At 31.3% G+C, this 22339-nt stretch overlaps 2 protein-coding genes and 1 pseudogene across 3 annotated transcripts; 1 reads left to right on the forward strand and 2 right to left on the reverse strand.

Annotated features, from left to right (window-relative positions):
- Nucleotides 1–7117: 7117 nt before the first annotated feature.
- Nucleotides 7118–8188, reverse strand: LOC125609496. Its single transcript, XM_048780973.1, has 3 exons — nucleotides 7974–8188; nucleotides 7647–7823; nucleotides 7118–7578 (listed from the first exon to the last, which is right to left on the reverse strand). The coding sequence occupies exons 2-3, from the start codon at nucleotides 7801–7803 to the stop codon at nucleotides 7346–7348; spliced, it is 390 nt and encodes a 129-aa protein (XP_048636930.1). The 5' UTR covers nucleotides 7804–7823; nucleotides 7974–8188; the 3' UTR covers nucleotides 7118–7345.
- Nucleotides 8189–10589: 2401 nt separating this feature from the next.
- Nucleotides 10590–14408, reverse strand: LOC125609497 (phospholipase D alpha 2-like). 2 transcript variants are annotated; one of them, XM_048780975.1, is made up of 4 exons: nucleotides 14262–14408; nucleotides 13887–13993; nucleotides 11644–13549; nucleotides 10590–11343 (listed from the first exon to the last, which is right to left on the reverse strand). In XM_048780975.1, the coding sequence occupies exons 2-4, from the start codon at nucleotides 13983–13985 to the stop codon at nucleotides 10910–10912; spliced, it is 2439 nt and encodes an 812-aa protein (XP_048636932.1). In that variant the 5' UTR covers nucleotides 13986–13993; nucleotides 14262–14408; the 3' UTR covers nucleotides 10590–10909. The 2 variants fall into 2 exon arrangements, with proteins under 2 accessions (XP_048636932.1, XP_048636931.1); XM_048780974.1 differs by lacking the exon at nucleotides 14262–14408 and having other exon boundaries at nucleotides 13887–14054.
- Nucleotides 14409–14929: 521 nt separating this feature from the next.
- On the forward strand, nucleotides 14930–16659 carry LOC125609498 (annotated as a pseudogene).
- The last annotated feature ends 5680 nt before the right edge of the window (nucleotides 16660–22339 follow it).

The raw sequence follows: 22339 nt of genomic DNA on the forward strand, positions 1-22339 counted from the left end.
TTATTAATTAATAGTGACAATTTTAAAATTCATAAAAGTGAATTTAATAAATTATGATTAGATTACAGTTATTGGAAACAGTGAATCGAAACAATACTTATAATTAAAATTTAATATTTTATTAATAATTGAAAATTTTAAAACATATTCTCTATATACTAAACGTCACATGACAACTAAAATTTTTATACATGGAAAAGCTTTACAAATAAAAATTAAAAATCTATGTTAATAAAGAACTTGAAAAGCAAACCCACGTACGTATTCTACTATTTCTTCAGCAAAAGAGAGAAGTTACAAAATCTGATCTAATAACTGTTTATATCGTATTTATCACCACCAAAAAATACCCATCTATTTGTTTTCTTCACACATTTTCCATTATGTTTTCAAATATCTATTATTAAATTATCGTTGACGCATTTGTAACTAACAAGTGCAAACTTTTTTTTTTTTGATGAAATTTCATATTTATTGATCAGAGGGAAATTTACAAAAGAATTGGCCTAATAAAGAATAAGAAAACTAAAGTATCATAATTGCAAAAATGAACTTAGAATCAAGGTGACACTTCGAACCATCTGCAAAGAAGGCCTTCCAACTTGTGACCCCGGCGATACTTAAGAGAGCTAATGCGATTGCGCATTGTCTTATCAATAAGACGCGTCATCTGCGATGTCGTAGATCACGACTTCTGGTGTCGTCGCCCATTCCGTTCCCTCCAGATACTATAAATGGTCAAATACTTAGGAAATATTTTATGGAGTAACTTTATAATTAAATACTATTCAGATTCATGTTCACATGATTATATTTTAAAAATGCCATTGTGTCAAATAGCTTTTGTATATGATAAGTATAATAATATGGAAGAAAGTGGAATTACCAAGGTAGAAACCATCGACATATGATTAAAATAAATGTGATTTGCTTAGTTATAACTTCCAGTTGATTTTAGGAGAAAATATAGGGTTTAAATCATTGATTGATATTGTATAGTTAGATTAATTTATTATATGGTCAAACAATTAACTAAGTAGGTGCAACAACCTATTTAAGTAGATTTTTTTAAGATGATTTTCTTTTAATAGTATAGATGAATTCTTCTTCTTTAGTTTCATCTTCGATCCTTATTGCTGACGTAAAACTGAGTCGATTTAGTAATTTCGAATAGGAGATTCTCCTTCAGCCGCATTTCCCAGAAACTTCTACTCCTTAAGATTTGCAGAAAAATCTTCATTTGTCATCGCAGAAAATGAATCCTAATAGTAAAAAACAAAATTCTTAAATAATGATATATTATTAATCCATATTATTAGTACTAAATGAATGATAACTGATTTCTAGTAAGGATCTATTTTTTAAAAAAAAATCACACATAAATCAAAATTGTGACTTCTATTTTAATATATAAGATGAATAGTTGAACAAATAAATTCATGACACGTTGACGAGAGCAACCGTCTTAAGCTAGCAACTCCGACAAAGATAAATCATATTTATATTATTAAACGTTGTTTCACCTTAATAACAAATCACTAACGGAATAATAAAATAGTTATTTGATGTGAAAAAATAAAACAAGTGACAAAGATAATAAAATTAAGAGAGGATCGTGCAAAGGCATGATCCATGCACCTGTTTGCAACTGTTTCTGTTTTTTTTTTCTCCAATAAAACACAATGGGGTTGGTAAAACCACCTAGAAAGCCATGTGTCCAGACTATTGTCAAATTATTTGCTTTTAGACCGATAAAGAGCATGTTTATTGCAGATCTTTTAGGTTGGATCTCTTAACATAATATAAAATACAGTATTTTAGCTTTAAAACTAAAAAAATTAAAAGACGTTTCTAAAAAAAATTAAGAGACCGTATCTTATATTATGCTAAGAGATCTAACCTAAAAGATCTATAAGAAACATGCTCTTAAATATTAGTGCCTCTGGTACTTTTGTTTTATCCTCCTTTGCACTACAATACTACTAAACAAAATTAAATATTGTTGCCAAATGAAAGCAAAATTAACTACTTTCTCAAAAGCTAAAGGTATGCATGTTAGGTTAGGTAACGGTTAGAGCCTAGGGGGTAAACTGGGTGAAATAAATCAAATGAGTATAAGTTGTAAACTATTGAGTTAGTGGTATTAACTGCATGCAACATATTTTATAATTTTCATATATAATTGCAATAGTTCAATCTGAAAAAAAGTTAGTGGACACCAAAGGTGGTGTTTTTGGTGGACCATCACGTGGTTTCGGTTTTAGATCTACCAGCAAAGTTTGCGATTCGGACCGCCTGTGTTTCGTTGACAGTGTGGCCCTTATGGTTTGTTCCGGTTCACCAAACCCCCCACATGTGGAGACCGACTTTTAAATTGTACATAGTATTTGTCATGCATGTCATTCGATAATGAAAAGTTGCTAACAATCGATTAATTCAAATGAATGATCTGTTGTAGCTCTAATCTTTTTATATGGTAATGCTAAAGACAAAAGTTATGTTATTGATTATTCGTTGGCCGAATAATCGGAATATATATTCACACTCATGCTTGCACCATACTCTTCACTTTATGCAAACGATTGAGTGATTGGACTTTAACTTACGTACTAGATTCTGATCCGCCCTTTCAAAGGCGGATAAATTTTTTGTTTTAAACTTTTATTTAGAAAATTAATTTTCATATTTGTGTTTTCATTGTTACAAAGAAATTAAACATTGTTTGTAGTGCTGAATTTTGAACTTGTGCAAGATTTTATATTTAGAAAATATGTTAAAATTATTAGTTTGTGTGTCCATAAATTATGTATAAACATATAAAGTGGACAGTTAAATACAAACAATGCATCAGTTATATGTTCTCTACAATGCATCCGTCTTAATTTATTTTAGTGGCCATTAAGTTTAGTTTGTTTTTATTGTGAATTCAAAAGAAGTGGAAGTTTTAATATTATCAATATATAATCATCCACTAACGTATGCATTAGAGTGAAATGGTTCCCGAGATTTTTGGGATTAAAGTGGAGGGTTAATAAAAAGTAGTTATAGTTATTTTTAAGTAGATCATGTGGGAAAAATGTTGGACTAAACTTATATCAATAGGTCATGATTCTAGTTTAATAGAATAGATATATTTTTAACATTTCATGACAAAAAAATAACAGTTTTCTAAGAAAACACCGGAAAAACACAGTTTATGAGCACAAAGAAACAAAAACGAAAAGAATTTGCATTGCATTCAGAGTTGGAAGCGCTACAGTAAAAAATAAGAAGCATGTTGTTTCATTCGATATACTAGCACTTGAGGACAGACTGCAAAGACTTAATAGCGATGTTAGGTGAATTGCAGATATGACCAAATTTCTTAACATAGTTAAAAAATATATAAAAATTGAAGAGAAATTTCTAGATTTCAGGATACCTATGAGATAAAATGAAACATTAGACTTCTTAGTTAAAACCATTAGATCTTAGGGTGAATTGGTTTAAAACTCTAAGAAAATAAAAATACCTATGATGTGACTAGTTTATGTCTATGGAGAAAGGTATAACATTGTGGAATTTAGGGTATTTGATTAATTAAGATAAAAGTCTAGTGTATGGGGTGCAATTTCCCTAGATCTTATCATAGATTTTTTTTTTGTTGGTTATCCAGATCATCTCAAACTTAAATAATATAACAATTTTTTTTGTTATAAAAAAACAGTTTTCTAAACTTGAAGTTAGGATATAGAATTTTAAAGTCTTCATAATCTCTCTACAACATAATAATCACTTGTGTCCAAAATAGATTTAAATCTGACAATATAAAAATACTTTTAAAACCGGCTGAATTTAATAGTAGTTTGTTTATTATTTTTCCTAACTCTTACCAACAGTTGATCGAAAAGACCCTTACATATTTTTTTAATTATTTTTTGAAAAATATATATAGTTCTTTTTTTTTCAAGAATGTAAGAATAAAATAGTCTTTTCATTTTTACTAATTTCATATTTACTAAAAATAGTACTTCTTTCATTTATAATATAAATATTTTTTATAAAAACAATTTTTCAATTTTGTGTAATTTTATTAATTAATAGTGACAATTTTTAAAATTCATAAAAGTGAATTTAATAAATTATGATTAGATTACAGTTATTGGAAACAGTGAATCGAAACAATACTTATAATTAAAATTTAATATTTTATTAATAATTGAAAATTTTAAAACATATTCTCTATATACTAAACGTCACATGACAACTAAAATTTTTATACATGGAAAAGCTTTACAAATAAAAATTAAAAATCTATGTTAATAAAGAACTTGAAAAGCAAACCCACGTACGTATTCTACTATTTCTTCAGCAAAAGAGAGAAGTTACAAAATCTGATCTAATAACTGTTTATATCGTATTTATCACCACCAAAAAATACCCATCTATTTGTTTTCTTCACACATTTTCCATTATGTTTTCAAATATCTATTATTAAATTGTCGTTGACGCATTTGTAACTAACAAGTGCAAACTTTTTTTTTTTTGATGAAATTTCATATTTATTGATCAGAGGGAAATTTACAAAAGAATTGGCCTAATAAAGAATAAGAAAACTAAAGTATCATAATTGCAAAAATGAACTTAGAATCAAGGTGACACTTCGAACCATCTGCAAAGAAGGCCTTCCAACTTGTGACCCCGGCGATACTTAAGAGAGCTAATGCGATTGCGCATTGTCTTATCAATAAGACGCGTCATCTGCGATGTCGTAGATCACGACTTCTGGTGTCGTCGCCCATTCCGTTCCCTCCAGATACTATAAATGGTCAGTTGAAATGCCAGTCTGACCAGCACCGAGTCAAGAGCAGGAGTACGAGTTCGCTGAATAGACAGCAGAGTTGCAGACCAGTCTGGATTCATCCTTCGACCAAGTAAACGTCCTGCCACATTATCCCAGACCGTGTAACTGTAGGGGCACGCAAAAAATAAATGATCCCTAGTCTCATCGGGTTCTCCACACAGAGTACAAGGTTGAGTGATTCCCCACATACGCATTCGATCTCCCGTGGACAGCCTATTTTTAACAGCCAACCATGTCATGAAACTGTAACGAGGAATCACTTGCGTAAACCACACAACCTTACACCAAGGTACTGTCTCACGCTTATCTCTGATCTGCTGCCAAGTTTCAGAAGTGGAAAACATGCCCTTGAACTGATCATCAGACTGCCTCCAAACCACGATATCCTTACCATTGTCAGAGCAAGGAACTGGCGCTTCTTTTATCCGATGGCAGAGGGAAGGAAATAGTCTCCCACGGCGCTCCCTAATATTCCAGCCACCATTAGTAACGACCTCTCCAACTCGAGCATTGCGCGGAAAACCTAAGTGCATTGGACCGGCGTCGCCTGTAATATCTATGAGTTTCCCCTGATCAAGCCAATTGTCAAACCAGAAGAAAGCATCATTTCCATTCTGAACAGCCACCTTCAAAAAAGAGTATGCAATGTCTCTAAGCTTTAGGAGTTTTCGCCAAATCCAAGAACCCTTTTGGTTATCTTTCACATCCCAAAAAGAGCTGTCTCGGAGTAGATAACAAGTGCAAACTTTATTCTAACGTCTTTGTTGGTTTGTGTCTTTGTTGGTCTCACTGCAAAGTTTCAACAATGAAGATTCCAAATCCTAAAAAAGAAGAAGAAATACAGAGACTTTCACAGCAACACCAAAAGTCAAGCCACAATCTATAGCAATGGTAAATGATTTTAATTACATAATCAAATTCAAATAAATTAAAAAAAATTGCAGATAAACGAATCATGTATATTATGCTATGTGTTCTAAAAACAAACTCGCAAATTCTACTAGCAGATTTTTAACTTGCTCCAATATGCATGGAAAGCAATGGCTAAATGATATCGCAAATGGTATATAAACTCACTGTGTCATAATTTACATAAATCAACTAATTCATGCGTTTGGTTTCAGATTTCAACTACCAAATGAGTTCGATATCATAAAATCATGAAAATTTTAACTCAGAGTATCTCATGATTTATTGATGGTGAGAAACCCTCTTTGAAAATAATTTAAATTATATCTACTATTTGCAATCCAGACATATATAACCATCGACGAATAATAGATCAAATAAAATATTTTCAATATGTTTTATATTTAAAATATTTGTCTTGGTAATATTATAATATGAACTAGATCTCGACCCGCACAACCGTGCGGGTATTATTTTTACTTTTTATGTTTGCTAATATAATTAATTAAGTTATATCTAGGTTATTATATTTCAATATATATATATATATATATTGTTTATAATGTTTCAGATAATTATTAACTAAATAAACAGAAACTAAGTATTTAAAAATTTTGTTAGATTTGAAACTATATGAAATGTTATTAACCTAGATCAAAGTAATATCATCATAGATCAAATTAATATCATCACAGATCAAAGTAATGAAATAAAGGTTACTTCACCACGAACGCACAGTTTGTATAGGTCTAATAAATTCAAAACATCAACCTAGTTATTTTGGTATTTAACCAAATGATGTTAATCAATATTTTAAGATTATATTTAGTTGTCACGTACCCATGAGTGAAAGACATAATCTTGAAAATGCTTATTGTAGTGTATAATCAATATGTCCGCTACATATTATGAGTTTATATTGTTTTTGTGTAATATTAGTCTTTAGTAAAATAAATATTAGATATCTATTTATAATCAATTATATTGATGGTTAAATTTTAAAAGTTAGTTGCATATGTAACGACCTTGATTCTTTTGGTGAATATAAAGAGATTTCTAATGCAATTAATATGTGGCTTAAAGAGTACAAATTCATTTAATTTAAAAAAATTAATGGATGGTCCATTTTAAAATATCACACATGAAATAAGTCATGACTTCAGTTTTAATATAATAAATTATTGTTTTACCTCTTCCCACTCCTCTTTACAACCCTGAAATTTGAGACACTGTTATTCAGATTCATAGAATATTTGGCCAAAATTAATTTATTTTGACTAAAAACTATAACATGATTAAATTTTTTTAAAGATAGTAAAATAGACCAATGCGTAGCATGGAGTTATTTATAAACCAAAAGAGGGGTAAAAAGTAAAAAGCTCTATTTTTGATATCAATCGTTTACATCAATCATTTACACTGGTTTTTAGAAGAAAATTACATACAATACACAGAGAAACGCTAATAGGAAAAAGTGAGCTACTACAATAATTGCTGCCTTACAGACATGTTTCTCCCGAAATTAAAAGAAAACTATTTTTTTATAATATTTTCAGCATTTTTCTTGACTAAGAAGTAAAAAAAAAAAAGAAGTCAATAGGAGCACTGAAGTCTATGATCTCTGTCTCTAAGAATCCCATTGTACAGAGCCATCCTATTAGCAGGCATGTCGTTTCTACAAACCGAACCGGTCTTCTCCGGTTTAATCACCGGTTCCGGTACGATTCTCCGGAGATGCTCTCTCTTGCGATACTCTTCACCGTTCCCTTTCGGCTCCTTCACATCCTCTGCAAATTTCACCTTCTTCCTCTGTTTCTTTTTTTCCACTGCATCAACAAAACAAGTTCAGAAAAATAATTCTACCCGGAAGATGATCGGAGAAGACAAAAGGGACCTGAAGAAAGACATGAACGGAGGATCTGTTGATCATGGAGATCTGAGGTTTGGTTGGTAGAGAATTGGCGGGAAATCGCCAGAAACAGAGCAGTGCTTGAGAAAACCATGGCGGTAGCGATTACGACTCCGTGAGAGCAGCTCAGCATACAAGCCATATGTATGTGTGCTCAAGATTCTGATGAAAAAGACAATAGAGAGAGATGAAGTTTAATTTTCACTTTTTAACTTTATCTTTCTTCTGAGAAGAGGTAGTGTAGAGAGGTTGTTGATCAATGAATGAGTTTAAAACGAGAGCATGTGTGTGTTGCAGAGAGATTGGTCGTACCAACAACGTCACGCAAAAAGTACTGCTTGATATTGAACGGTGAGAGATCTCTTCTCTTGGGTCTGAAATAAATTAATGGGAAAAAGTTCTGACAAAAAATCACAAATATAATTTTTTTTTTTTCTGGTCAAAAATTTGGAGTTTCTTTGTGTGCTGTTGGAAAAGTTGAAAGAGTGTGAGAGATTGGTGTTTGGTTTTAGTAGTCACAGGTTTATAACAAGATTCACTGCATGTATTCATTTATAAGGTAAAAATATATTATAAAATGATTAAACTTATTTACTGTTACATTTTTTGGGAGGGGGTTAATTAAACTATGTCCACATAATTGTTAAAATCTTTTTTCTTTAACATAATAAATATCGGATCTTTTAGTGCAACGAATTTTTGTATAAAATTAAAACTTTATTCACGTTGCTTACTTTAGTTAGTTAATAATTTTTGTTTCTCATCATCAGTTTGATATCTTTTAATGAGTATATACATTATTGCTGACAAAAAAAAAGTATATACATTATTGAAAAGGGAAATTTATTTGTTACATAATGTTATAGAACAATTTCCGGGTAGCTAACTATCTAATATCTATGTTAAAGGGAATCCAAACTGGATATATGTTAGGTTATGTTTATATTTATGTTAACTAAAATGAAAATGCTTCTTTGAGTAAATGGCTTAGGCTACTGTTTACAAAAAGTAAGTTTACTCTTCGACGTAGTGGTAGGAGTTTGGATTCTGTTCGGGTTTCGGATTTCCAGGACTAGAAATTGAAGTTCCATTTAAAAATTAATAAATTTTGGTTTTTATTAGGTTTTTAAATTTTCAGGACTAAAGATTGAAGTTTCAATTGAAAATTAATAAATTTCGGTTAGGATTCAATTGGGGTTAAGATATCTGTTTAAATTATATAAGAAATCAGTATATAAATTTGAATAATGTATAACCAAATATTTAAAATCAAAATTATAATTGGTTTGGTCCGGTATTTTGAATATTTTTGGTTATTTTGATATTTATTTATTTTATGTACTTTGGAAAATTCAGAATAATTTTAATTATTTTACATATTTTTTTAATATAAAAGATCTGAAAATTTAGAATAATCTTGATGGTAATTTTGGATATTCTAAATATTTTGGTTCGGATTAGAATTGGTTTGAGTTCAGTTTAGTTCCGATTTTGGATACTAAATTTTTGGATCTGCTAGAGCAATTTACCCTCTTTAGTTCGGTTTAGTATAAATTTTCATATTGAATTTAGTTTGGTTCTTCGGATTCTGATATTTTGCTTAGCCGTACTACGATGTATTGAAAATGTTAATAATTGATTGTCGAACAAATTTAGATAGAAAATTAACTATGTTTAGCCAATGAAACTAGCGGATTAAACAATATATATTTTGAAACACTAACCGTTTTAATAATTTGAGAACAAAATTGTGTTCTATGATAATTTATTTATAGAGCTACAAACATTAAAAACATAACCGAAAACTATATGGGTCTTTTAACTATTTTGACATTTTGCAAACTATTATTTTAAGTTTTTGAATATAAATATAGAGGAATCACGTTTTTGTCTTTTGGATCATTACTAATATATGGTTCTGTTATATGTTTTCTTTAGTCAGTAGATACATTTAGTACGTTTAACACAAGCAACTTCAAAATAACTAAAAATCAAGGGAAAATAGGTTGAAGAGAAATATAGGAAGACAAAAACATTATATTGATGGAGAAAGATTCTAAAGAGTTCAATGAATCTCTTCCACTCAGTTTTGATTCCATCTCTCTATCACTAACCAAAGCAGGACCTGGCACAGGCTGTTGCCACGTGTCTTATTTCAAAACATAATTTTGCCGCGTTTAAAGAGTACTAGTCAACGTGTATTCTTTCGAAACTTCTTGGTAGTGATAAGAAAAGACTAGACCAACTTCTCTTCATTCTTGTGCTTTCGTACTTGTTTCCGTGTTCTACATAACTTTCAGTGAAGCCATTTGTGGTCCAGATGTTGGAACTCATTTAATTTATATCTAAAAAATCCTTGTGATCGTAGTGAAACATTTGTGAATTCGATAATTATATATGTATAATAATTTATAAATAGATTTATCAAGAGATAAGATTTTAGTATCTATCGTTATCGTACGGCAACTTGTCTTTTGGACATTAAGTATAGAAACTTGAGAGAGAGAGAGATCACCAGAAGTTAGAAGTCTTCATAGCTTTTAGAGAACGTAAAGAACGAAAGAGATTGTCACATGGGCTGATTGACTTGGATGTCCTAAATAAAATCAGCCGCACACCTTTATTTCATTCTTTCTTCAATTATATTCACATTTATCCACGACTAATTCATAATAGTATCAAATCCTACCAGAAACGACTGAATCCATTAAACATGTTTTTTTCTGGGGGAGGGGGGGGGGGGGGGGGGGGGGGGGGTTGCATTTGTAGACTATGATGAATTTACAGTCTCTAAAGATTTTAAACCAGCTTTTGTAGACTAGTACCAATTGTGCGGAACTGAACTGATCCAACTCCTCACAACATCCAAAACCAACTACTAAGACCATGCATGGTTTGTATAAACGTAAAAGTGAACTAACTATTTTTTTTATGATTTTAACAAATTTAATCAAACACTAAACATAAACAATGATTACAATAAAATAATAGTCCGGAAAACTAAAAGACATCATAGATAAGTTCATAAAAAATAGCAATAAAATAATTAAGGCACAAGACTACATTCTCTCCAAAAACCTTAGTGCGCGAACGAAAATCAAAAGCATAGCGGTGAAACACAATACCAACAATATTAGAACTTATTAGTAACTAAAGACAATGAAGCTAACTGTTTTATTACAAAAGCTATTGCAGCAGAAGAAAAGAGGAGAGATAGTTATTTGTTACCAATAGATACTGGCATAACCTTAGGTTGTAAGAATTGGAGGCAGGTAATCAGATTTAGTCCCGAGGATACGAGCTTTTGTGTCGGGGAAGCATTCACATCCAGGTAGCTCAGTGATGTCTCCTTGACTAGCAATACCAATCGGGTAGCGAAGTAGATGACCAGGGAGATCATGTTCGAGTGACTCACTTGCGTAAAGATCCCAATACTTATCAGCAATACGGTTAACTTTCTGGACACATTCTTGGCTCGATGGATCGAGAAAAGTTTCATCCAGCATTCCTAAATGTTCATACCATAATGACATTCGGAATCCATGGATATGACCTCGAGCTGGTTGTCTTATTGAGAGATGGTATGGTTGATAGCCTCCCATTGCTATCTCTGAGTCTCTTGCACCATCCATTGATCTCTGGTTGATATTCGCGGATCCAATGATAATGTACTCATCATCCACTGCAAAATGAGAAGTTAAAGCATCTTGTTTGTGTTTCAAAAAAAAAGCATCTTGTTTATATCGGGAAAATTAGAGATATAGCACTAAGATATATTATTATTCCAAATATACAAATAACATATATTTGGGTTCGGTTTTAATGATTAGGATTTAGGATTTGGAGTAATTTAATCATTTTAGCTTTTAGTTAATAGTAAGTTGAGTTTTCCTTATGCCATTTTTGTCATAATTTTTTGTTTGTTATCTAAGGGATTTACCAAAAAAAATGATAAGTTCTTGTAAGAGTTAAAAACACTAACCGATCATCATTTTAGTGTGAACATAGATCATGAAGCGACGTGCTTCTTGTGCTCGCATATAGTCTGAGTCCGGTTCAGGTTTCTCTGAAGGCACATACTCTCCATCTTTCTTGGTCTCTCGGTTACCGAGACAGAAGAATGTTAGATAATCTCTTGGATCCTCTCCCTCAAGTCCCTTATCTCTGAGTGCCTTGATCACATCTTTGTACATCATCTCCATTGTCCTTCTCTGCCAATCTAGTATAGCTTGGACTGAACCACTCTCAGGTAGCCCTTCAGGCCACATTGGAACAACAGCATAAACCTTAAACTTCTCTCCAGCTTTGATCTTGCTAACAATCTTCAGAGATAGCTCCTTTGGAATCAAATGAAGAGCATTGATCTCCTCAGGTTTGATTCCATCTGCACTCCAAGCAAAGGAGCTTCCAAGGAAGTACTGGTTTTCGATATAGATGAAGTCTTTAGCTCGTCGAATCGCGTGAATGTATGCATCTTGAATACTCCTATCAATTATATTATCTTTACCGCTCACAAGACCTGCTTCCGCTGCAGCTTCAGGGGACTCAGGAAACGCAGCTGCTGCACCACCATCTATTGATCTAAACAGCTGAACGTTCCACGAGTCATGATCTTCCGAGAAGAGAACAGGAGAAGGAGGGACGATGATGTCATCGAGGTCTCTTATCTTAACAAGAATGTCTTTACCACCTTGTCTACTCCACCTCTGCTCAAAGTTATACAAGACATCCCAAGCAATAGGTCCTTCAAGACGGCAGTGAATATCATGCCACGGCTCTCTAGGACCGCCTTTGGTTATCGCCGCGCCAGTGAAGTTCGGCTGATGGAAATCATCGTGATGCGCAGTATCCAACGTCCTGAACAAGGAGTGAAACGGCGTGTCGTACCTTCCATCGCAAAGATCAAGACCACCAACGAAACTCACAATCCTTCTTGATTTTGTTCTTGCTGTTCCAGGCATTTCGCTGTCCACCACAACAATCTTTTGGTGATGAGTGAACATAGTTGAGACTTGCAAGTTTTGAACAATGCTTCCACCATCATCAGGATTACGAGGGCACAGAACACAGTTCACGTCGGTTCCTCTGAAGAAGTTTGCAGTTTCTTCATCATGAGTAGCCATAAGTCCATCTTGTTTCAGCAGATCAACAGATGTTCTATCGTCCCACACAAGCAAGATCACTTTAACACCTTCACTTGCCTTCTTCTTGAGTATCTCACCAATAGTCACATCTCCTCCTTCTTTAGGCCTCCTCGAGTCTCTCACCAGAGAGATCTCAGTGTAAACAGACCAGCCAGTGATGTAAATCAAATGCTTTGCATTAGTAATAGCATCAAAGATATCCTCCCAACATCGGCCTGCCTCGTAGTGTTTCCCTCCAGCTAGAGGAATCTTGGGGACGAAGTTTCCAGGAATGTGAGCATCTTGGTACAAAGAAACTTTGCATCCCTTTCTCTGAGAGAAGAAAGTGTAAGGAACTCCAGGAAACTTTGCACTTTTGATACCACGGTTCCAGTTTTTATCTTTTTCAACACCAAAGTACTGAAGCTTCACATGGATCTTTGATCCTCCTTCAATGGGTTTCTTCTCAGTGTCTAGAATCTCAACCCATCTATCAACTTCCTCTCCATGTAGAATATCCTCAACGGGGACATAACCTCTTCCTATCAACGTTGCACCGATGGGATTATCGTCCTTGACAGTGAAGATAACATGTTTAGCCATGTGACCACAGTAGATATGAAATGACTCATGCCATTTTGGGCTTTTTGGTTCGTTTGTTATCTTTCTTGTTCTTCCAACTCTAGCTTTCTCTAGATCGATTGTAGCGTATAGCTGAGTTTCTCCTTTGCCAACACCAATCTTTTCTTCTACATTTGCTAGCATCTGAAAATATTTAAAACAGAAATTAAAGGAAAATTTCGTGAATCTAGAACTCACAAATTGCATGGAGTGTTTGTAGACATCTTAAATTTGGACTTATCATGATCTTCCAACTTAAAACTAGTTTGAGATAAATGGATTAGTTATTCCTCTAACTACCGATTTAAGATTTCTTTCATTCATTAACATTCATATAGATTCTACACCATTGATTAAGTTATCCAACTCGTTTTAGGTTCTTTTATTGTGGAAAAAGTCTTATATTCAATGTAGTACAGTTTTGATTGAATAAAGTTTTACATTCATTCAAAAAAAAAAGTCTTATAAATTGAGACAATACCTTTCCTAAGAAACCTGATCTGCCTCCTTGAGTAGCATGGAGAGCATCGATTTCATAGATTGTAGCGTGTAACCTTCCATGTAACAAAAATTCTTCCATTTTTTCGCCTATAAACATCAATAAAATTATAACACATAAGTAAGAGATAGTATTTGTTTCCTCATACATTGTTAATTAAAGCAAATCTTGGATATTAGATAAAATGCTTCAAGATCAGAGATCAATTCATCAATTGTCTTAAACTACACCGACCAATACTAAAACTGAAGAAATGATCTCGATCAAAATAAAACTGGATCAACAGAGACATTCAAGAAGGTAAAACAAATCTGGATGTCACACAAAGATCTATAAGGAATCAAGAAGGGGTGGTACCTTTCAACTTTTCAGAGATTGAGAGAGAGATGAGAGAAGCTGGTTTATTAAGATTTCAAGATTTTGATCCGAGAAGAAAGCTCTTTGAATGAGAGCTACTTTGTATGTGTGTGAAGCTGCTGAATATTTTGTGTGATATTAATAGAAGATGAAGCAAAGACAAAATGACTTTTACAAATAAATTTATTAATTACTATATGTAAAGGTCTGTTACGACGATTCAGCTCCAAAAACTACGCGCAGTGAGTTTAAAGACATGGTCCAAATCACAGGGATTACCGAGAAAGATGACACTAAAAGTGTTTTTTAAAATCGGTTAGAAAATAGGCCAGAAATTAGGTTTTCTTTTGTTATATGATTTTTAAAAAAATATTATTTCAGTTTACATAACATAAATTAAATTTCCATGTCAATTTATATATTAATTTCTGCGGTACTTAAAAAAAATTTAGTTGACTCGGTTTGGTTAATTATTCTTCTCCAAGCTGGTTGTTATTGGAATCTTTTGGTTAAGACCAAACCATTTTACCGAACATAACTGCCTAGTGTAATTAAAAAGTCAAAACCCTTACTTGGGCCACAAGTTTTTCCGAATCTCTCTCGCAGCTTCACATTCTCCCGGATTTTCCTGAACTCCATTCTCATCCTCAAACCTCAACCACAAGGCCAACGAGAAAACGCGCGTCATACTCTTTTCCAGAAATGGGGAAGAGACCGCCGAACCCATCAGACATCGAAAACGGATTACCACCATTACCACCACCAGCTCGACCTCCGTTTCGCCCTCCCATTCCCGTGCCATGGTATGCATGGCTCGTGCCTCTCATCTTCGCAGCAAACTTCGTCACATTCACCATTACAATGTATGTGAACGATTGTCCCGCGAGATCAGATGAGTGTCTCTTGTTTGATGTCCTTGGAAGGCTTTCGTTTCAACCTATCAAGGAGAATATGCTTCTCGGTCCTTCTATTCCCACGTAAGGACAAGAATTGTTACAACTTGGTTATATCCTTATATACATGATGGATGGCATCATTTGTTGTTGAACTAGGCTGAAAAGGCTTGGAGCTCTTGAGAGGAGACTTGTGGAGGAAGGTGAGAGATGGCGCCTCATCTCTTGCATATGGCTTCACGGTGGACTCCTTCACCTTCTGGCTAACATGATCAGCCTCCTCTGTATCGGAATGCGTCTTGAACAAGAATTCGGATTCTGTAAGAATCTCTAAAACCCCTATATCTATGTTTTTAGGTTGTCACGAACTTGAACTTGCTATTATCTACAGTGAGAATCGGAGCGTTGTATGTTCTTTCCGGTCTTGGTGGAAGCCTTATGTCTTGCTTGACAGATTCAAGAGGAGAAAGGGTATCAGTAGGAGCATCTGGCGCCTTGTTCGGGTTACTAGGTGCAATGCTCTCAGAGCTGATCACAAACTGGACAATCTATGAAAATAAGGTGAAAGTTTATCATCTTCAACCTTATTGGTTAAAGCCAGTCATGAACATAATCAAGTGAAACATTACCATTTGGTCCACAAAGTTTTTTACTTATATATAAACACCGATCCCCAAATTGTTATAATTTCTTTTTACTAAAGTCCTTACTAAATTGTTTAAAATCCCTCCCCTCCTCCAATATCTCATGACCGGCTCGGTTTATGGTACATTATTGAAGGCTGATCTTAATGACTTTTGCAGTGTACCGCACTTATGACATTGATCTTGATCATTGCACTGAACCTAAGTGTTGGATTCTTACCACGTGTGGACAACTCTGCTCATTGTGGAGGATTTCTTGCTGGTTTCTTGCTTGGGTTTGTCCTTCTTCTTCGTCCGCAGTACGGATACGTGAGCCCCAAATATATTCCTCCTGGTTATGACATGAAAATAAGAAATCAAAATACAAGTGTTATCAGCACGTTTTCAGGTTTACATCTCTAGCCATCCTTCTTGCGGGGTAAGTTCACAAAAAAAAAAAAAAGACTCAATGACTATTGTCCAAAAAATATGTAAATGATTGACCTTTGTGTTTGAAATCTCTGCAGATTCATTGCGGGATATGCTAAGCTTCTCAGAGAACATACCGTAGGGAGCGAGCCATTCAGGGACGTCAATTAGCATCTTGTAGCCAACCACTGACACATTCTCTGTAAAAGATCATTTCACAAGATCCCAAGATTTTTCCATATTTGATACAAATATCATCATCAGAAAGGTTTATACATTTGACGATTCAGAAGTACTACATATATGTATCATGCATGTTCAAAGGCTGTTGTAACTATACAATCTGTATAAGAAAAAATATATTAACTGTAGGAAACATTTTTCATATACTCTGTTGTAGCAAACCAAGATCACAATCAATGATGTATTCTTAGATCTCACATGAATCAGGCCGACCAAACATAGCCATACCAGTTGTTTGTAACGTATTCATACAGAAAATACCCTTTACACATCTGCGAAATTGTTTATAATAGCATCTCCTACACATTCAATTTTTATTTCATAATAGAGTTTAGATTAAAAAAATTTCCAATCTACTTCAAATTTAACTCCATTTTTAAAACATGTTGAACCGGTCCAGAGGCGGTTACACTTACTGCCCCCGTAAGGCAGCCGGCCGGAGCTGTTTGTGTGTATATTGAGCAGAATATATGTATACATATCCAGATGAATTACTTTTTAAAATATTACCAAGTACGCATCTTTCTTGTAACATTACAATTTCTAGCTCCAGAGTGCATGAAACACATTGAACAAGAGGATAGATAAATAACACATCAAAGACAAACCGAAGATAAGGAATATCAAAAAGAAAAGAAAACATGTAGAAAGATCATGGCTCTATTACAGTCCTTATGATGAGACAATCCAAACACTTACGTAAGCTTCGCGTCCTCTATATGGTCGAGAAAAGTATAAACCTTTTTCCCTCGAATTCCTTGGATTTCAACTCTTCTGCTAGTTTTCTTCTGGAGATTGTAGTAAAAAATATAAAAAGGGTCGGATACATATTTGGGAAATAACACAATTTCATTTGTACCAGACACTCTAACACAGTATAACGTGTCCTCTCTAACTTCATTACTCAAGATGGGAAACTTGTAAGTATGCTTCGACCATTCTTGTTTTTCGGGGTCTTGTAGAACCCACATGTCAAAACTTATACTGCTCCAAAAGCTATAAGACCTTTCCATCATAAGTGAAGCCAATTTACCTTTATAGTTTATCAGAGTTGTTGTAGTATCCACTGCTCCAATGGAACTTTCTCTAACTCTAACAAAGTTGTACTTCTCAGATCTAACGTCAAAGCATACAATCATAGAAACTTTGGAAAATAATTGATCAGCAGCTTTGTAGTACAAAACACCACTGATGCATACACCACCAGAACTAGGAGAATGAGGTGTACCACATTCAATCGTTCTGCATGACATTTTATCAGTTTCTAATGTCAGAACTTGATGCTCGTCAGAGATTGCATGGTATACTTCACATTCCCATGTTATTCTCAATACCTTGACTTGTTTCTCAACCGGATCATACCCCAAATAAGTTTTTATCCAACTAAATCTCTTTTTTCTCTCGTTGGTAATCTAGAGAGTATCTCGACAATGACATCATCTGGGACAGGGTCTGAGTTTGACGATCCTGTAGTGATGGTTTGACGATCGTTCTGCTGCAGTGATTCCATGGGAGGGGGGGGGGGGGGGGGGGGGGGGGGGGGGGGAGGACTCGCGTTAGACCTAGGTTGTTTTCCAACTATATATATATTAGAATATTGGCTGTAATTAATTATTCATGATATGAACAAACGTAAATATCTTATAAAAAGCTGCATGATGAAATTAACCAGCAGGGCCGGCTGGTTGCAACTAGGGGCCCTTGGGCTGCAAAATTATTTTTTAAAGCTATATTTTCTTAAAAATATATATTTTGAAGAAAATATTTTTAAATTATTATTAAATAACTGTTTGTATTTGCTTTTATTTATTTTTACAAAAATTTTGCATTATCATAATTTTATATTATGGTCATCTAAATTTAAACATAGTATTATATAACGTTTACATGTTAACAAAAAAAATCAAACAAAAAAATTTGAAATTGGAGTGGTCCTAGAGCGGTCGCACTAACCGCCTCATATGTGAAGCCAGCACTGTTAACCAGCCCATGATTGGTTGGACTGATTATATTAGATATACTAGGTGATTTTCCCGTGCTCATGCACGGACATAAATATTTATAAAATAAATATAATATGATAATTAATTGATATTTATTTTTAATTTCAAATTAATTTATAATTTTTATGTATAATTTATATTAATTATATCATATTACTTTAATTAAATATTTATCTAATTGATTTTGTTGTTTTTATAGTCAATTTAGTTGTCATTTGGACATATTATTTGAATTCAACTATAATAATTATTTTTGTAAATATATTAATTTTTGATTAATTTTCTTATTTACATTTAGGTTGGTTGTTGTCTTAAATACATAAGTATATTTTATTAAGATTATGTATAATTTAAGATATATTGTGATTAAAATAAAATAAAAAATAAACTAAAATGTCTGATTTCAAATAACATAAATTAATATAATGATAATATTCTAAAGTCTCATGCATATATATAAATTTTACAAAAGATCTAAATTGTAACAGTGAGTTAGTATTTTATTTATCATTTGTTAATAGGTTTAAGTCATCATATAATTTAAATTTATAAAATAAATAAACTATTATTATATAAACAAAATAAATAAATTATTATTATATAAACAAAATAAATAAATTATACATTCTTATTGTAGTTACATCTATGATTTTATATATAAGTTGGGTTAGTTGCTAATAAATTATACATTCTTATTTTAGTTACATCTATGATTTTAGATATAAGTTGGATTAGTTGCTAATATGTTCATTTGTTAATATGTTTATTACTAAAATTTATTTTTAGTTTTTTCAATATCTCTTAAAATATGCAGTAAAAATGTGATTGTATTTTATAAATTATATTATATAAGTAAAATAAAATTTATTTATTTTCCCGTAATTGTAAGATATTATAGTAAACTAAATATATGAAAAAACATAAATAAACATTTCAATAATAATAATAAAAATTTATTTTTTTGTCAATTAAACCTATATACGTTTATGTTACTTAACTATTTTGTGTAATCATCTAAGAAAATATATAGATATATATAAAAAATTCAATTACTTTGAAAGTATATATTTGTATTGTGTAAAATTATGTTTTAAAAGAAAAATATTTCTTTTCTAATACCAAGATCATTTGTGTGAACTTTTTTTTTAATGAAATCGCATTATCTACAAATACATATTTCATCTAAGAAGATGTAGATTAAAAAAGTATTTTATTACTTCAAAAGTATATTTTTGTTACTTAAAGATATTTTTAAATGGAATATTACTATTTTGTGAACTTTCCTTTTTTTATGAAATCATATTATATATACATATATTTTTATTTTTAAATTATTTTAAAAAATTTATAAATGTTTCCTTTTTATTTATATTGTTTTTGGAAAATTTTAAAAAGTAAAGAATTAAATGGACTTTTTTATTTTATTAGGGGTATCATAGTAATCAACAACCGTAAGAGTTAACGTGAGCGCGACACCTAGAAAAGTGACTTCTCAAATAATATTATAGAGATTTTTTGTGATAAAGAAAAAAAAATTATTCTATTTTGGTTTCCAAAATTGATAAATATATGATCACATGACAATATAAATTAGTTTGTGCCATATGCTAATTAAATATATATATATAATTATTTAAAAGTAAATATATATAATTATTAAATAGGAACTTTCCTTTTAGAATATCTTAAACTAAAAATCAAGAATTTTTCTCAATATAAATATGGGAAATTTGAGTTGACCAAAAAAAGTTAACCAACAAAATATTTGGGAAATTGGTTGTATAAAAAAAAAAACTTTAATTCACCAAATGATCATATCAAGCTATATGCCATGATATATTCTTTGTATTGTATAATAATTGACATATTACTCTTCTCTCTCACACTCACGATGGACAAGTTTTTTTTACAAATTTGTTTCCCGGTCCTTTCAACTTTTAATTGTTTTCATTCAAAAAGTGATAAAACTTTATATTAACATATTTAAGACATATATTTTATACACATAATATGATTTGAAACTTTCAAAACAAACATATATTTAGATTTTATACAATATTACAGAAACTCGATTTTAAATCTATAACACATACATATGCTGTAGTTATATTTTATTTTCAAACGAGATACAACTTTGTGTGTTCTATTTTATTTAGAAACTAGAATAGAAATGTAATACACAATCTCTCTCTCTCTCTCTCTCTCTCTCTCTCTCTCTCTCTATATATATATATATATATTCATATTTACACGAAAATAGGATAGTATGCAGATGTAAGTATAACTAGAGCTTGACCCGCGCAGATATTCATTTTTGGTTTGCAAAAAAAAATATTTATCTTATATAAATGGTAATATATGTTTTAAAATTTATATATATATATATATATTAAATAATTATTTAATATTTTTAAACACAATCATTTTAGAATTTATAATGAATAATTTTATTTTATTTTTTGATCCGTCAACTGTTACAACCCTATTTTTAAAATATAACTCGTGTGTTTGTGCAAATATATTTTTTATGAATCAAAATTTTAATGTAAAATAAAATGGTTATCTATTTTTATATTTGATTTATACGATTAAATAATTCAATATATTATTTAAAATTTTGTGGTTTATATTATGTATTTTTATAACACCTTTATGTTTTTTAGACGTAGTTAATATACCAAAATAAAAAATAACCACCCCGTAATAATAAAATCTTGTTACATTTTTGATATTGACTAAGTATAATTTATTGTTTACCCAGATTATAGGAAACATTTTTTAATAAATAAACATAATTTGTTATACTTTATTTTAGGAAAATGCATTAATTAAACTATAAAAGACAAGAATACTAAAAGATAGGTAAATTTATTAGTTCAGTGACATTAAAATGTAACTAACTTTGAAAACTAAGGGGTAATTTATATTGGTACTTCTCTTTAATAATATATGTTTATCTGTATAAATGGTAATATATGTTTTTAAAATTATATATATATATATATATATATATATATTAAATAATTATTTAATATATTTCTAAATACAATCATTTTATTTTATTTTTGATCCGTCAACTGTTACAACCCTATTTTTAAAATATAACTCGTGTGTTCGTGCAAATATATTTTTTATGAATCAAAATTTTAATGTAAAATAAAATGGTTATCTATTTTTATATTTAATTAATACGATTAAATAATTCAATATATTATTTAAAATTTTGTGGTTTATATTATGTATTTTTATAACACTTTTATGTTTTTTAGACATAGTTAATATACCAAAATAAAAAATAACCACCCCGTAATAATAAAATTTTATTACATTTTTGACATTGACTAAGTATAATTTATTGTTTGCCCAGATTATAAGAAATATTTTTTAATAAATAAACATAATTTGTTATACTTTATTATTTTAAGAAAATGCATTAATTAAACTATAAAAGACAAAAATACTAAAAGGAGGTATATTTATTACTTCGGTGGCATTAAAATGTAAATAACTTTGAAAACTAAGGGGCAATTTATATTGGTACTTCTCTTTTAATAATAGAGATATATCCACACGTTTTAAGGAGAAAAATATCTAAATGTATGTCAAATATATGGGATCGCAATGAAGAAGTTGGAGGAGATGTAGAGGGTAAACAACAACAAATATAAAAAGAAGAATGGTGATATCGGCAGACACACACACACACACACCAGATACATACATTCAGACATTGAGTTTTCTCAATAAAACACACCGACCTTGTCTTATTCGTTTCTCTTAAGATTAGTTTTAATTTTGTTCATACTTGTGATCTTGCGACCCGATATTCAATAATACAGTTAATTACTGTCATCGCATTTCTGATTACATAGTTATTGTTCTAAAGA

Source organism: Brassica napus, chromosome A5 (genome assembly GCF_020379485.1).
Source record: "Brassica napus cultivar Da-Ae chromosome A5, Da-Ae, whole genome shotgun sequence".
Classification (NCBI taxonomy): Eukaryota; Viridiplantae; Streptophyta; class Magnoliopsida; order Brassicales; family Brassicaceae; genus Brassica; species Brassica napus.